The 16,389-nt window shown below is 39.5% G+C and overlaps 1 protein-coding gene across 2 annotated transcripts in view; it reads right to left on the bottom strand.

Annotated features, from left to right (window-relative positions):
• LOC138980328 (potassium channel subfamily T member 2-like) overlaps window positions 1–16,389 on the bottom strand; it is a 50,474-nt gene that overhangs the window by 9,613 nt on the left and 24,472 nt on the right. Inside the window, exons 13-22 of one of the 2 annotated variants that reach the window (XM_070353195.1) lie at window positions 14,353–14,424; window positions 11,572–11,677; window positions 10,826–10,998; window positions 10,166–10,237; window positions 8,133–8,270; window positions 7,612–7,723; window positions 7,025–7,129; window positions 6,709–6,792; window positions 5,383–5,547; window positions 1,553–1,694 (exon numbers count right to left, since the gene is read on the bottom strand). In XM_070353195.1, coding sequence (XP_070209296.1) covers window positions 1,553–1,694; window positions 5,383–5,547; window positions 6,709–6,792; window positions 7,025–7,129; window positions 7,612–7,723; window positions 8,133–8,270; window positions 10,166–10,237; window positions 10,826–10,998; window positions 11,572–11,677; window positions 14,353–14,424 — 1,169 coding nt within the window. The remainder of the gene's footprint in view (window positions 1–1,552; window positions 1,695–5,382; window positions 5,548–6,708; window positions 6,793–7,024; window positions 7,130–7,611; window positions 7,724–8,132; window positions 8,271–10,165; window positions 10,238–10,825; window positions 10,999–11,571; window positions 11,678–14,352; window positions 14,425–16,389) is intronic. The other variant, XM_070353196.1, reaches the window with a different exon arrangement.

Below are 16,389 nucleotides of genomic sequence, written 5' to 3' on the forward strand. Positions count from 1 at the left end.
AAACACAAATAATCTTTAATGAAATAAACTTTAACATTTGAAATTAAAAAAAAACAAGTTAGAGGTCGCTTTTGTTGCGAGATAATTACGTGTACAACCTTCCAGTGTAGGTTTCTCTGACAATGCTATGTTACTCTAAAGTGTATATAAAACCGGTCCCAAAATAAAAGTTTCAATACTTTTGCCATTTAGGTAAAAGCAATAGAATGAACGTGACTGTAATTACATTTGAATATCAAGCGTGTTCAATATATTCTTGTACATTATCGTAAAAGTAATTTCTTAATACACACGACCGTCGTACTTCTATTAAGCTTGACATGTACTCAACACGACTTTCCAACGACTGTGGTTGTACAATAACACAACCATGAATTATGGTGCCTCTAGAAGCATAACATTCCCCATCAGTTTTTACACCCCCAGTATAGGGGTGTGTATAGGATTCGGTCCATGTGTTTGTTTGTTTGTTTGTGTTCGCATATAGATCTCAAGAATGAACGGACCGATCGTCACCAAACTTGGTGAACAGGTTCTATACATTCCTGAGACGGTCCTTACAAAAATTGGGACCAGTCAAACACACGGTTAGGGAGTTATTGGTGGATTAAGATTCTACAAGGACTTATAGAGGCACATATTAATGGTCAAAGGGAAATAACCTTCTCAGTTGGTGGCAGTGAGAATGGTTATTTCCCTTTGACCAACGGGGGTGTTTTTCCTACCTCGGAGGAATTTCTTGTTGTAACTGTTATCGGTCCTCGATAGCTATACAGTATATATTGTAGGGACGATGACACTCTGTACAGGCAACACACAGCCAGGTGGTTGATTGTAAATGGGCATGCGTTTAGGTTGAAGGATGCTGTTTCTTTCTTTCTTTATTTGGTGTTTAACGTCGTTTTCAACCACGAAGGTTATATCGCGACGAGGGAAAGGGGGGAGATGGGATAGGGGAAAGGGGGGAGATGGGATAGAGCCACTTGTTAAGTGTTTCTTGTTCACAAAAGCACTAATCAAAAAATTGCTCCAGGGGCTTGCAACGTAGTACAATATATGACCTTACTGGGAGAATGCAAGTTTCCAGTACAAAGGACTAAACATTTCTTACATACTGCTTGACTAAAATCTTTACAAACATTGACTATATTCTATACAAGAACCACTTAACAAGGGTAATAAGTGAAGAATTTTATGGGTGAGAAAAGGAAAGTAAAAGGACTTTGGGGAGGCAGAAATAGAGAAGAAACAAGAAAAAGATCCTAATTAGGTTCACGGCATCGAGAGTGATGCGACCTTCTCTCAGAAGTTAGTAGAGAAGGCTCCCCCATCCACCACCCGGGGGACGCGCCTCTACGCCAATTAGGGGGCGCGAGGGAAGGATGCTGTTATTCCGTGTGAAATTGTAAACAGATTCGTGCTGGTGAGCATGATCACTTGCACAAAAAGGAATGTACCTTTCATAAACATTATGTACAGGGCACCCCCCACTGTTTCCCAGTCAAAGATAAGCAACTTAGCAGTCACACAATATTCGAGTATGTTCACTTACATCGTTCATCGGTGCCGAGGTGAAGCCGCTTGAGACGGTCGTTGACGAGCTCGCTGAGATTCCCTTGGTCTCTCTCTGGCACCCTTCTGAAAATACTGCTAGACCGACACGTGCGCATGGGTGGAGGGTTGTTGTTCTTCTCCTGTGGATAAATGTAAAGTCCCAGTCCTTTCCGTGAAACATCTATGGCTTACTATCTCAGATCTACACATAGGGTAAGGACATCCTTCCACTTGGGCTCATACCAAGAATCTATATCTTCATGTTCAGCTTTCTGTGCGGAATATATATGATTTGTTGTTATTGTGCTGAATCACTTTTGCAGATTGACGTAAGTGTCACTCTGCACGTGAAATTAATTCAGCTGAACGGTTAAAGTCTGTGTTACCAAACTTGATCCATGAAGATCAGACAGGCTTTATTAAAGGAAGGTACATTGGCCAAAACATAAGGTTATTATATGATACTCTATTTTATGTGAATAAGCATAACATACGTGGCCTCTTAATGTGCATTGACTTTGAAAAAGCTTTCGACAGCGTTTCTTGGTCCTTTATTGATAAATGTTTGTGCAAATTCAACTTCGGTGATGACATTAAAAGATGGATTTTCACTTTTTATAATAATATTAGATCATGTGTTTCTGTGAATGGTAAATATTCCAGTTGGTTTGATGTACAAAGAGGTACCAGACAAGGAGATCCATTGTCACCTTATTTATATCTAATATGTGCCGAATTTCTGTCCATTATGATCCGCCAGAGTACAGAGATAAAAGGTATAAAGGTGGCAGATGATGAAATATTAATATCCCAGTTTGCAGATGACACCGCCCTGTTTCTGGATGGTTCAAAACAATCATTTTGTGCATGTATGAACGTTTTAAAGCAATTTGCCTCTATATCCGGTCTGAAAATGAACTATGAGAAAACTACGGCAGTCTGGATAGGCTCACATACAAATTGCAATATTAAATTTATGCCGGAACTTATGCTCAGTTGGAACCCTGTAACATTTAAAGTTCTTGGCATTGTTTTTTCAGTCAACCTAGATGACATTATACCCCTTAATTATGAACATAAATTGGTAGAAATTGAGAATTTGTTCAGGTCCTGGTCCAGAAGAAATTTAACACCCTTTGGAAAAATAACAGTTATTAAGAGTTTGGCGCTGTCTAAGTTAACTCATCTGTTTATGAGTTTACCAGACCCTGATGATAAGTTTTTGTTTGATTTGAATAGGTTATTTTTTTCATTTCTATGGAATGGTAAGAAAGATAGAATAAAGAGAACAACAACATATCAGTCGTTTGAAGAGGGTGGGCTTAAAATGGTGGATTTGAAATGCTTTTTGTCAGCTCTGAAGATATCATGGTTACAGCGAGTCCTTTGTAGTGAAGGAAAAGTAACTAAACTTCTGAAAGCTCTGTGTCCACTTGTACATAACATTCACAAGAGAGGAGGTGAGTTTGGAAACATATTGATGCAAAGAGTTCAGAATCCTTTCTGGAGAGATGTTTTCAAACATTACAAACATTTTGCATGCAAATGTGTCCCCATCTCCTTGAGTGATTTTGCTTCAGAGCGTCTGTATTATAATGTACATATTTGCATAGATAAAAAGGTTATTTTTAACAGGAATTGGATGGAAAATGGCATTATTACAGTCGGTCACTTGATGAGAGCTGATGGGTTTTTGTCATATAACGATTTTAAATTGAAACATCCAAATTTACAACTGAATTTTGTTTTTTTCGAGGGCGTTATGCGCTCAGTTAAGAATTTTCATAAAAGACTAAAGTTAGATGCAGTTTTAAACAATGTTTTTCATATTGGTGATGATGTTGTATGGAAACAAATAGCTAAAGGTGGAGTAAAACATATATATACCCATCTTGTGAAAAATGATGGCAATCTACAGTGCATGGAAAAATGGGCTAATTTATTGAATTTTGATGTAAATGTTGGAAAGGTATTTCTGACAATAAGGCGAACTACACAAGACACATACCTAAGGTGGTTCCAATATAGAATACTATATAGAATTTTTCCCACTCAACGCCTGTTATTTTTGATGAAAATTTCCGACACATCACTATGTAGCTTTTGTACACAGGAAGAGGAAACCTTAATACATTTGTTTTGGGAGTGCACAAGAGTTAAGCTTTTTTGGGCTGATTTCACAGAATGGTTATGTCAAAATTTCACACATTGCAATAATTTGAATTTGTCAAAAGAGCTTGTCATTTTAGGGTATTTAGACAACTTTCATACGGATGCTGTTCTTGATTTGTTTATTCTCCTTGCCAAACAAAGTATATTTGGAGCCAAATTAAATAAGACAGTCCCAACACTAAATGTTTTTGTGAAAATTGTTAAAGAAAGGTTTTTGATCGAAAAGTATAATGCTAGTGTAAATAATTATTATGGTAAATTTGAAAAAGAGTGGTGTTTATATAGACACTTTTTTCATTGATGCTATAGGATAATTGTATTGATTGATTTCGTATGAACATTTTGAATGTGATAACCCCTGACCCATTTACTAATAACAGGTTATACAGTACTTTTATGCCGATAATTAAACCCCATGTATACTTGGAGGCTAAATTGTGACCACCGTCCCCACCTACCTCCCTCCCCTCCCCCAACCTCGGTTACCCCCCCCCCCCCCCCACAACCTCAGCCCCCCCCCCCCTTCCATATCCCCTGTTTTTTCAACAACCCACCCTACTGTCTATGTCTGTGTCTTGTCTAGGTATGTACGTGTGTATACGCTCTGTTGATAAACTCGGTGTATGATGTATGTTATGCTGTGTTTATGTGTATATAAAGGAAATAAAATGTATAAAAAAAAAATAAAAAATAAAAATTCAGCACAACATTGCCCCTCAGCACAGAAAGCAGTCAGTCAATTGATATCTGGTATGAGTCCCAGTGAAATCTCGGGTAGATCTGAAATCTTGTGTATGATCGCTTTCATAAGAAAGAATGTGAATTTTGAACATGAATTCCATAAACAATATGGACCTTTTATTAACAGCATCGTGTCGAGTTGTAAAGTGCTACCTTCTGCGTGAATTGTGGCTTGTAGTAAAATTGTCTCCACCCTGAATGGTAAATTGTCGTTTCATATCACACAAGTTGAATTAAATACACACATAAATCTAAGCAAAGCCTCGACCACTACGGATGTCTGAACTTAACATCTGACCTACGCGTGTCTCAAAAATCGTATACTGAATTTGAGAGTCATGAAAATACCACACATACTCAAACCTGCGGTCAGTGGCAATGGACTAAATAAATACATAGTGCACGATTCGCTGACATTTACACTGACTTAAACCTTCTCTTCCAGTAATTAGGTACAGCGCTTTTTGAGATGATACCCCAAAACATTGACGCAAAAAGTCCCGTTTTTGACCGCTCTTGCGATCGACACCTGCATCAGTAGGAATAACATAGCACACGAAATACGCTCGGTAGCTAAACAAAACAATCTGTTCAGGATAGATAATTGATTTGACTTTCTTTTCGTATGTCAAAATTGCAAGTTTGCCAATTGTTGTCGATTTTTCATTCGGCCCTTACGTTTTTGTCTGGTCGATTTTGAGGGTACCCTTTTTTTTAGCGGCGGTCAGGTGATCCCTGTAAAAGAAATATTTCATCCAAAAGATTATCCTGATAGTTAAGTGAACGGTCTTAACTGGCATGTAAAGTTTGAATAAAATGACACGGGAATTAATGCTTTAATTGGGGTTTGAAATTTGTTGCAATAATTTGTTTGCCAAGTTTAGTTCAAAACCGCACACACAAACAGTAACTTACTCGTCTTACTGATGCACGTAATTTCTCCTCGAGGATGATGCTGTTTGGAGCGCGTCGCTCCGTTCTGTAGATGGCGATGGGAATCTCCCCCGTCGTGGAGCACAGACCCTGGTAAAGGTCACCGTACGTGGGGAACTGAGCGATGGTTGCTCTCTTCACTTTCACCTGCAACAGAACAATTTTTGTTTAATCTCTCTTTTTCTTTGTGTATGTTGTTGTTGTTGTTGTTGTTGTTGTTGTTGTTGTTGTTGTTGTTGAACGTACTCCATTTAAGGTGACTCATCACTCAGCCATATGGCAGCCGTATGCCCTTTTCCGAGAAAGTGGTTTGATTATAAACTTTATTCCTCCTCTCTTTGCACTAAAGCTGTAGAATTACAAAGAGATAAGGAAGCAACAAAACAAACTGCAAGGAGATGACTACCACCATTCATATATATTCTGCCCGCATTCCTTCAATAGTAGGAAGAAAGTCCATCCTCTCAAAGTCCGATGGTTCCTTGGGAAAAGGCACTACATCAACGATCACGTGTATTTTCATACGCTTCAAATGTCGTTTTCCTTGGCGCTCTTTCGTCTGCGAGAGCGTGGCAAGAAATCACAACATTCATGCACTCTGGTTATCAAAAATCCCACGTTTTTTGGACGTTGGAATCTACTTAAGTCACCAAGAGCATGAAAAGAATTAAATTACCTTCCTGCACTTTCGCATGACTAAGTCACACATTTTTTGATAGGTGTATCTACTTTCCATTTCGTTGTTCTAGTGCGTCCTTCCACACAAAAGGTACTATCATTCCAGTGTTACCCATTATGGACACTATCACAGATCTGTTTGGGTTTTTAAGACCATCCGTTTACTTGAACAACATACGCAACATCAACTGATTGAAAGCTTCCTGGTTAAAGTGGGATTGATTTATGAATAATTTTGTCAATCAATCAATATGAAGCTTATATAGCGCGTATTCCGTGGGTACAGTTCTAAGAATAATGTTGTCGAGTGAAACAGCTAGACGTCAGTTGCGCAATCAATTTAAACAAACTATTCGCACACTGCACAGAACAGAGCCATGTTCTTGAGCCTCGTTATGTGCCCAGGTGGAAGGGTATTCTCCTCACAAGTAAACACCTAGGCGGATCTGTGGTAGTAGCTCGGAACTATTCCCCTAAATGGTTTTACGTGAGGGCGTAAAACAAAAGTTATCATCTGTGGCAACGCATATGATCACTCACATGAGAAGGATTGTACCTTTACACAAATACTAACACCGATCCTAATTAAAGCAAAGAACGCCGTCAAAAGCAAAAGTGGCAGCTACTCACGCTGGATAGATGGCCGGAGTTTTCCTGTGCGTCGATGCCAAGCAGGAGTCTGACGAAGCTGATCAGGTATCCTTTCACGAACGTCTAAAACATAATAGAAAAAGCAGCACCAAAGTTACACTAGCTGAAAAGAAGACAGATAAATATTAACACAGGACAATGGTGTTGTTTACTGATTCACGATAAATAAAGCATGCCCAACTTCTCATTCGAAAAAGGGTGTACCCGGAGGAGTTCAAAAGGGACGAATTCATCAAATATATGAGGGAGAATCTCATCTCTGTAAATGGCAAAGGAAGAAATGAAGAAATCCCACCTGATACAGCAGTCGATCCAGCATGGCAGAGCTGAACACTTGGCCAGCAGCAAATGGCAGACGGAACATATATGGCAGGTTGGATGTGGTTTTCTCCTTCAAACGCTGGAAAGAAAAACAACATCAGTTCGTTTATTTTCCGAGAAGATTTTGAAAATGTGGTTACTTAACTTTGCCAGAATCACAGAAGGGAGTCAACTTTATGCAATGCATTCTTAGGTTAAAGGGAATGCAACAGAGTGGAGAGTGTGATATCTGGGATCAGTTGGTAATTATTGTTGTCTAACCGTCCCATTCGCAACTGTTCGACTTAGAATACTCATATTTAAAAACAACAACAGAACCTATGATTGTACAGCTTTTAATTTAATCTCCAATAAAAGTTCCTGGTAACCATAATTTTGGGAATTTGTATATGACAGTATTAGATCGAAACAGCGCCTGTAGACATCTCCAAATCTCTTCCCAGGGCAACAAATAACAACTTAGTTGCTAAATATCACACATTTTCACACACAAAAACGGTCGCTCATGCCCAAAACTTCAGAGAAAACTATAGCCCCCTATAGCTGCTGCAGGTTACCAACCTTTTCAAGGCGAGAGATCTCTTGTGTGAACGTGTCATCGGCCTGGAAGTGCATGAATCTCATGTTGGACGCTTCGTTCATCTCCGTGACGATGTTCACTGTGGGGAATAGTCTGTTGACACAACATCTCAAAGATGAGAATTTAATCAAGAAAGCAAACAAGCGAGCGAGCGATAGATAGAGAGAGAGAGAGAGAGAGAGAGAGAGAGAGAGAGAGAGAGAGAGAGAGAGAGAGGCAGACATACTGACAAAGAGAGAGAGAGAGACAGAGAGAGAGAGAGAAAGAGGGGGGGGGGAGAGATGGAGAGAGGGAGGGCGAGAGAAAGCGAGCAAGAGAGAGAGAGAACTCGAACTCGAAAACTTTATTACCGAGGGATGATAGAGAGAGAGGGAGAGAGAGAGGGCGAGGGAGAGAATCAGAGAGAGAGACAGACAGACAGACATACAGAGACAGAGAGACTGACAGACGTCTGCCATCAAAAGACATACAAACATACACACATCTTTAAAAATAAACTTACCGTGTGATCTTCTGTACCCTCACAATGGTCTCAGCATCTTCCCATCTCTCCTCTGTTCCCGTCCCATGGGCAGCACCAATGTTGGAGATCACCAGATGTAGAGCTTTGCGGATCCCAGCCTTCAGCAGGTCATCAAGGCTGAAGTAAGACAAAGGTCAAATGTTGATAGTTATGCTCTGATCTCTCCAGGCAGGTCATCAAGTAGGACGGGAAAGATCAAATGTAAATATAGTATTTCTGTAATCTCTCAAAAACAGGCCATCAAGGTTAAAGAATTCTGATCCCTCGAGACAGTCCATTAAGGCTTAAGAACGACAAAGGTCAAATGTAAGTACCGGTAGTTATTCTCTGATCTTTCCAGACAGGTCATCAAGGCTAAAGTAGAACAAAGTTGCAAGTTATACTCTGATTTCCCAGGAACAGCTAGGTCATCAAGGTAGAACAGGATGAAATGTTACAGTGTAAAGGTTGAGATGTGAGATTCAAAGCAAATTATTAAGGTTATAGTGAGGAAGAGATCAGAAAAATCTCAGGGTAAAACTAAAAGCTTAGATGTTTACAACCGATCAAGCACATTAGAGATAAGGAAATGTAAGGTGGTTATAAGGTTAAGACATGACGTCAGTAGAAGGTTAGGATACAAATCTGGTAAAAGGTATAAAGTCAAATTTGTGACCCTCCACCACGGAATGAGTCGCATGTCACCTTTGCATGATTTTCATATTTGTGACCCTCCACCACGGAATGAGTCACATGTCACCTTTGCATGATTTTCATATTTGTACATTTTCCTAAAGTTTGTTATGCTCTATCCTGTGGTGAATCCCGTTTTAGAAAAGAGCGAAAACTGTTTGAGTTATAAACCTGTGACTAAGGTGACCCTCACACTGTTACCAGACACCCCCCGGACTTATAATAAGCCTAGCGCAGAACCGCGCGAGGTGACATGCGACTCATTTCGTGGTGGAGGGTCACATTTGTACATTTTCCTAAAGTTTGTTATGCTCTATCCTGTGGTGAATCCCGTTTTAGAAAAGAGCGAAAACTGTTTGAGTTATAAGCCTGTGACTTTCTTTCTTTTTTTCTTTCTTTCTTTATTTGGTGTTTAACGTCGTTTTCAACCATTCAAGGTTATATCGCGACGGGGCCTGTGACTGAGGCGACCCTCACACTGTTACCAGACACCCCCCGGACTTATATTAAGCCAAGCGCAGAACCGCGCGAGGTGACATGCGACTCATTTCGTGGTGGAGGGTCAAATTTAGGCTGAGAGATGTGAACGGAGGATTGAAGATGAAAGCCGCTTGTTCATTCCAATACTTGTTATTCCCTCAGGTGCCAGAAGATTGGTTTCACATAATTCTTATTTACTCTTGTTTCACATGTCGTATGCATTTCTTTCTCGGGTGAGTATTGTACAGACAAGAAAGGCTGAACATGAATTACAGACGTCACCATACAGAACATGACGTCACCATACAGAACATGACGTCACCATACAAGTTTAGGGTTAAACTTGAAAGTGACCTTCATCTTCAAGGAATGGAGATTCAAAGTCGCAAGATAAATCAAGGTCAAGAATCAACAATACAGGGAAAAGTACATAAACATTGCAACGACAACGTTTAGGGTGAGATCTCAACAACAGATCCTGAATGCCGAAGAGAGGCATATGTCGATTGATAACAGTATTTAGAACATCATATGTATGTATTAACTCAAATAGCAGTTTTCTTTTATTCTCATAGCTTAATCAAATTATGATACCACAAAACTGTAACAAAGTCCCAACGACTACCCCGAAAACAAGCACACACACACAAACACACACACAAACACACACACAAACACACACACACACACACACACGCACACACACACACACACACACACACACACACACGCACACACACACACACACACACACACACACACACACACACACACACACACACACACATCATAACTAACACCCCAGCCCACCCTACCCACACAAAAAAAGAGCGAAACTAAAGAGAGAGAAATATCTTTACCTTTTCAGACGTCCTTTCATCCAGTAGACAAGAGGGAAGTGTGCAATGGTCTCCAGGAACATAGGCTCCGGCCTAAAAATGCAAAACAAATGCAAAACTATGCTAAGTGATGATGCTTACAACAAAATGAAAAACAGGCTCAGTTACACAGGCACGCGCTTGCGAACGCACCCTGCCACTCAAAGAGCCTATACTTTTAGTGGCCAAAAAGGGGACAGGACTGGAACGTCCAGTGGACTGGTTGGTTCTTGGTTTTTAACGTCACAACCTATTTGGCTATGCGGGGCAGGCAAAAAGAAAACAGAGCGTTACAATTACGAAACAAAGGTTGTACATAAAATTAGTTAATTATCTGAACGGACGGACAAAGAGGTAGACAGTAAATCTGTATTGAAGTATGTGTGTGTGTGTGTGTGTGTGTGTGTATGTGTGTGTGTGTGTGTGTGTGTGTGTGTGTGTGTCTGTGTGTGTTTGTGTGCGCGTGTGTGTGTGCGTGTGGGTGTGCGACGTTAACCCTTTTGCAAGATTTGAGCCATAGAAATATTGAATCTTTATCATCATTATTCATTGACCATCATTGTGGCAGTCGAAAAGTAGTACCGTTACATCTTACAGTTGTACAGACAAGAGTCAAACGACCACACAGACAAACAGACTTACTCCTTAGTGACCAGGATGATGATTGGACTGAGGGACCCCAGAGACAGGTAGCTGGAGCGAAGGGGCACTATGAAGTTGTACACAGCAGGACTGCACTCGTCCACCGAGACAATGATCAGCTGACTGTCCCATCTCTCGTCTCCTGCGTTCTTGAAACTGCAGTGTTGACAGTCCTGGGAATAAATGTCAAAACGTAGGCTGATTGATAGAAGATATTTTTTTTAAAAAACACATATATTTTTCACCTACTTTTAAGAGCTGACTTGACTAAACAAATTAAAAAAATTTAAAATTAAAAAAACTTAGCGGGAGCTCTGAAATTTACGGAAATCATTACATTTCCTAAAGACGAATAAATGTGCCTTTATAACTTTATAATACATAATTACCGTTACCTATTTTGATCAAATCAGCAATTTCTCTATGTTAAAGTCAATGAATTTAACATTTAAGCAGACGTCACCCCAACTCCCATTCCCCAAACGCACCGTTCTATTATAAGTAACCACATTTCTCACAACAAACAAATAAACATTGAGACTCACATGTTTTAAAATTAAACAGGTTCTTTTTATTTCAGTTATGGAGAATTCGATTAGATATCGTAAAAGGTTTACAACAACAAACCAAAACGTTCAACAACTTTTCATCAACTGACCTACGAAAAATAGCTAACACCGTTTTACAGGAAAAAAAACCCCTGATTTTTTTGTTATAGATAAGATGAGATTTTGTTTTTAACTTACAGTTCCCCACTCCAGACAGCAGGTAGATCGGGGCAGGCAGTGGAGGTGACAACTTATCCTCTTGGTTCCCGCTGGCATCGTGCTGGGCAGGGGACCCGTCATAAAACTGGAACCAACACATTAGTAAACCACTGCATGTCAAAGTCTGGAGTCAGCATAGACGATGACATGATTACATCAGAGTCAGAGAAATGCTACAACATCTAACCACTTAGAATACTGACACTAATAGTATAATAACCACTGTAGGGTCAGAGTCTGGAATTACGGTAGATCGGCTGTAATATTGTTATATAACTTTCGTTTGCTTGTTTGCTTAACGCCCAGCCGACCACGAAGGGCCATATCAGGGCGGTTGTTATATAACTGCTGCTAGACAGAATCAATCATCTTCAAAAGAAGAAGAAGAGGAGGAGGAGAAGGAAGAGAAAACGAGATGGAGGAGGAGCAAGAGAAGGGGGTGGGGGATGGGAGAAAGGGAAAGACTGCATGTTTATAACGGTAACAGTTAATTCGTTTAAGGATTCGCACTGCACACATTCTTAGATGAAGTTCGTCTCAGAACATTGACTAGCATTTCTTTTAACCAATTAAATAATCTCAAAGAGAACCAACAAATGTGCAACAGGAATATTCATGACACTCCTAAAACTTTGCCTAATCATTGGTTTTATATCTAGTCAAAGCTAAATCCGGGAACTTAAGGGTCAGACGCAGGCAACATCTTCAGTCACAGCAATATCACCTACCACGCAAACCTAATATGCATGAACTGCACAATAATGTATTGTTATAAGTTCTCAGATTAATAACGTTGATAAACATGTTTTACACACAGATTCAAAATATGTGACAGCGCACAAGAAAACCAAAATAGTACAAAATTGTACAAAATAGTCATAGTTTGGACATTTTGAGCTTCTAAATGCAAAGGGCACGGCACCCAGGTTCGTGGGAATTCAACTGAACAAGTATGGATTTTACGGAAACGGTGCTCAATGATATTGTGTTGTAATTAAACTCCCGTTCATTTCTCAAAATATTTGGTATGTACGACAAAGTGAATTACAAAAAGCTCAAGATGAAAAAGTCAGCGCATGTTGATCTGCCAACAGTTTAAGCGCATAACTCAAAGTTGTGTTTCACAAATTATTTCAAGCTTTTCTGAACGCTGTCGCAAGTCTTTAATGATTGCCAAAAGCAGAACAATCCTCAAATTCACATGCAAGCGTAACATTGCTAATACAATCAAAGGTTACAAAAAAAAAAACCATGATAAAACGGAAACAAAACTACATGAGACATCAACGAAAAGCCATGCTGCATGCTGGCTCGAATCTGCAAACAAAAAGTAAATGCATCATTTCTATTCAGAAAGCGAATGAAATAAGAACATGAAGATGACCAAAATCGACAGGCATTCGTGTTATTTCTCTGTAGTTCCATTCATGAATTTATGTGATTGTGTGATGTAATTGCCAGAGAAATGGCATTGGTTTTTATTCTAGATACCCTCGGGTGCGTCAAACATAGCAACTGAAGTGCCATATAAAATATATCTGAAAATTGTCGACCCCTGTTAGCTTTGGATAAACGAAATCCAAACCGGATTTGTGATCCAACGGTGTTAGCTTTCGATAAACAAAATCCAAACCGGATTTGTGATCCAACGGTGTTAGCTTTAGATAAACTAAATCCAAAAAGGAATTTGTAATCCAATGGTGTTAGCTTTGGATAAACTAAATCCAAAAAAGATTTGTGATCCAACAGTGTCAACTTTGGATAAACAAAATCCAAACGGGATTTGTGATCCAAAGGTGTTAGCTTTGGATAAACTAAATTATAAAAAGATTTGTGATCCAACAGTGTCAGCTTTGGATGAACTAAACCAAACCAAAACGTATCTATGATTCATCGAATTAAGCATTGGATAAACTCAGCAGAAAGGGATAAACGCTCAAAAGAACATAATATTAAGCATAAAGAGCCTGTTTTGTTCAAAAATGCATGTAAAACTAATACTTTGGTTTCCAAATACCGGATCCGTTTAAAAACCTCCGAATTAGCAGTACTTGATTTTTGCTATAGTTGCAAACAAAATATGTGAAATGAAGAAATATACGTAGAACCAAAAAAGTATTAAAAATATACGTTATTCAGTAACACCTTTGCAAAATTCAACACAGTAAACAAACAAACAAACAAACAAACAAACAAACATAGCAGATGCTGAACGAATATTTTCTTTTACGGCCTCAGAACAAAATGTTAGAGGAAAACAACATATTGTGCCATCTGCTCTAATATAACATGAGCCTCGGTGTATTGTAAAGTAAAACTTAATACATGAGTGACCAGATAGTAAAATAAAATCGATATTAAGCTGTGGAGCACAACTACTTGTAGATTGATTACAGCATAATGCGACTAAATGTGATTTCGAAATCATAAGATATCAGTATACAAGGCTATAGACAAAATGTGTGCAAATACTAAGAAAACTATTCATGAAAAATACTGTGTAGCAGTTACATGTCAGAGGAAAACACTGTTTACTACAAATAACCTACAACTCGTTATGTAGCTTACAAGACGGTTACTCCAGACACACATAAAATCACACCATGCTACTAAAGCCTTTCTTGAGTACTTTGTCTACTGCGGTTAAAACTTACAACATGAATACAAGGGTAACATCGTGATTCAAAAATGCCGATTCGTGCAGCCTTCAAGCAAATAAACATGTCGCTGCAACAAATTCAAAACGGAAAAATTACCAACCCCTCGGCGAACATGGTTGTCCAGGTTTGGTTCTTGACTGCAAAGGAAAATTCACACAAACTTTCGGTAGGACTGTGAACAACAGAAAAAAAGGAGTCATGCTTTGTAGAGAAGAATTCACATATACTTTCGGAAGGATTGTGAACAACACAATAACCCAAGAAATAGCACTCTGTTGAGGAAGGTTCGCATACACAAGAAGAATGGTAATTGCAAATTCAAACAAACAAAACTGCACACTAAACAAACTTGAAAAAAAGTTCTTCTACAGAGCTGGAATACTATTTGGTGTTTGTGACATTGATTTTCGGTTCTTTTAATGATTATTGTTAGATTTCCCAAAACTGTGCGTCCCTGCACTAGACACCGAAAAGGCGTACAAGAAATTCAGGAAGTGGGTCCCGCAACGCACTAAACCTGAAAAGAGTGGGTCCTCGAATGCACTGCAGATCATGAGCTCCGCGGGTGATGTTTTTCAAAATTGTGTCTGCCAGACATGTATACTTCCACTGCAAATGTATGGAGATAATTTAACCGATATGTCAATAATGTTTTAGAAAAAGGCTAAAAGAACTTCCAAACACGTTGGCATTTCATTGACATAAGTGCTCCAGGGATCATAAGATGGCAAGAATGAAAGCAGGAATATGAACCTCCTGGTCTTAGGACCCTCTAAGTGTCCACTGAGAAGGTCCAAGGACCCCCTATGTGTTAAAGTTGGGGCTCCCAGGACCTCTAGGCGGAGCGTCTATGGAGAGCCCTGATTAGGCATACCAAATGGCGAATAGGATGTACGTATTCTCTCTGATTTTGCTGATACCGGTACCAAAATTAAAAGATAGCCGTAATTAGGCATACCAAATGGCGAATAATTGTATTCTCTCTAATCTTTGCTGATACAAAAAGTAAAAGATAGCACGCTTTTTCCTTGATTTACATTGTGTGTGTAATTAATAATTGTTAATGTTACCGACAGCTATTCTTAATTTTTGCTTGATCGAAATATGTTGAAACGGCATCAGTGAAATAAAGTTCAGTGCTTAAAAGTTATCGTTCAAACGATGGAACCCCTGGACCCAAGCTCTGTAAAATAAAGAATTAAAGACGCAAATTCAAATCTTTATTTAATGGAGCTACCGTAAATCAACTGAACTGCTGAAGACTATAAATTGATGTTCACACGGACATTCGAAAGTACTGTCAAAAACATATAATTGTTTCTGCGTGCGAATTGTCAAGCAGTATTTACAAAGAAACATAGAAGCCTGGCAAATTCACTAACATTTGTGGAGCACATCAACAATACAAGTCATCCTCCATTTCGAACAATCAACACCAAGGCTGACCACAATAACGCCTGATTTACACACAATCTTGAAAACTAAACAAAACTAAGTTAAAAAAAACAGACGGGTGGGGGGGGGGGGAGGGGGGGGGGGAGGGGGGAGGGGTGGGGAGGAGGGGAGATAGTTTTACTCCTCATACTCCTACAGTAAAACACACTCAACAGTTTGAAGACAGCAAATGCTAAAGTCACGAACGATTTCTTCTTCTTCTTCTTCTTCTTCTTCTTCTTCTTCTTCTTCTTCTTCTTCTTCTTCTTCTTCTTCAGCGTTCCAGAATTATTCTGGTTACGTGTGAGCTCGTTTTCCCATTTGGGTTCCCCACACTATACTATGAGAGCATAGTCAGCTCACTCCGCTTTCGTTGAGTAGGCATGCTGGGTATTTTCGTGTTTCCATAACCCACCGAACTCTGACATGGATTACATGATCCATTCCGTGCGAACTTGGTCTTGTGCTTGCTTGTTTGTTTGTTTGTTTGCTTAACGCCCAGCCGACCACGAAGGGCCATATCAGGGCGGTGCTGCTTTGACATATAACGTGCGCCACACACAAGACAGAAGTCGCAGCACAGGCTTCATGTCTCACCCAGTCACATTATTCTGACACCGGACCAACCAGTCCTACCACTAACCCCATAATGCCAGACGCCAGGCGGAGCAGCCACTAGATTGCCAATTTTAAAGTCTTAGGT

This window comes from Littorina saxatilis, linkage group LG11, assembly GCF_037325665.1.
Source record: "Littorina saxatilis isolate snail1 linkage group LG11, US_GU_Lsax_2.0, whole genome shotgun sequence".
NCBI lineage: Eukaryota > Metazoa > Mollusca > Gastropoda > Littorinimorpha > Littorinidae > Littorina > Littorina saxatilis.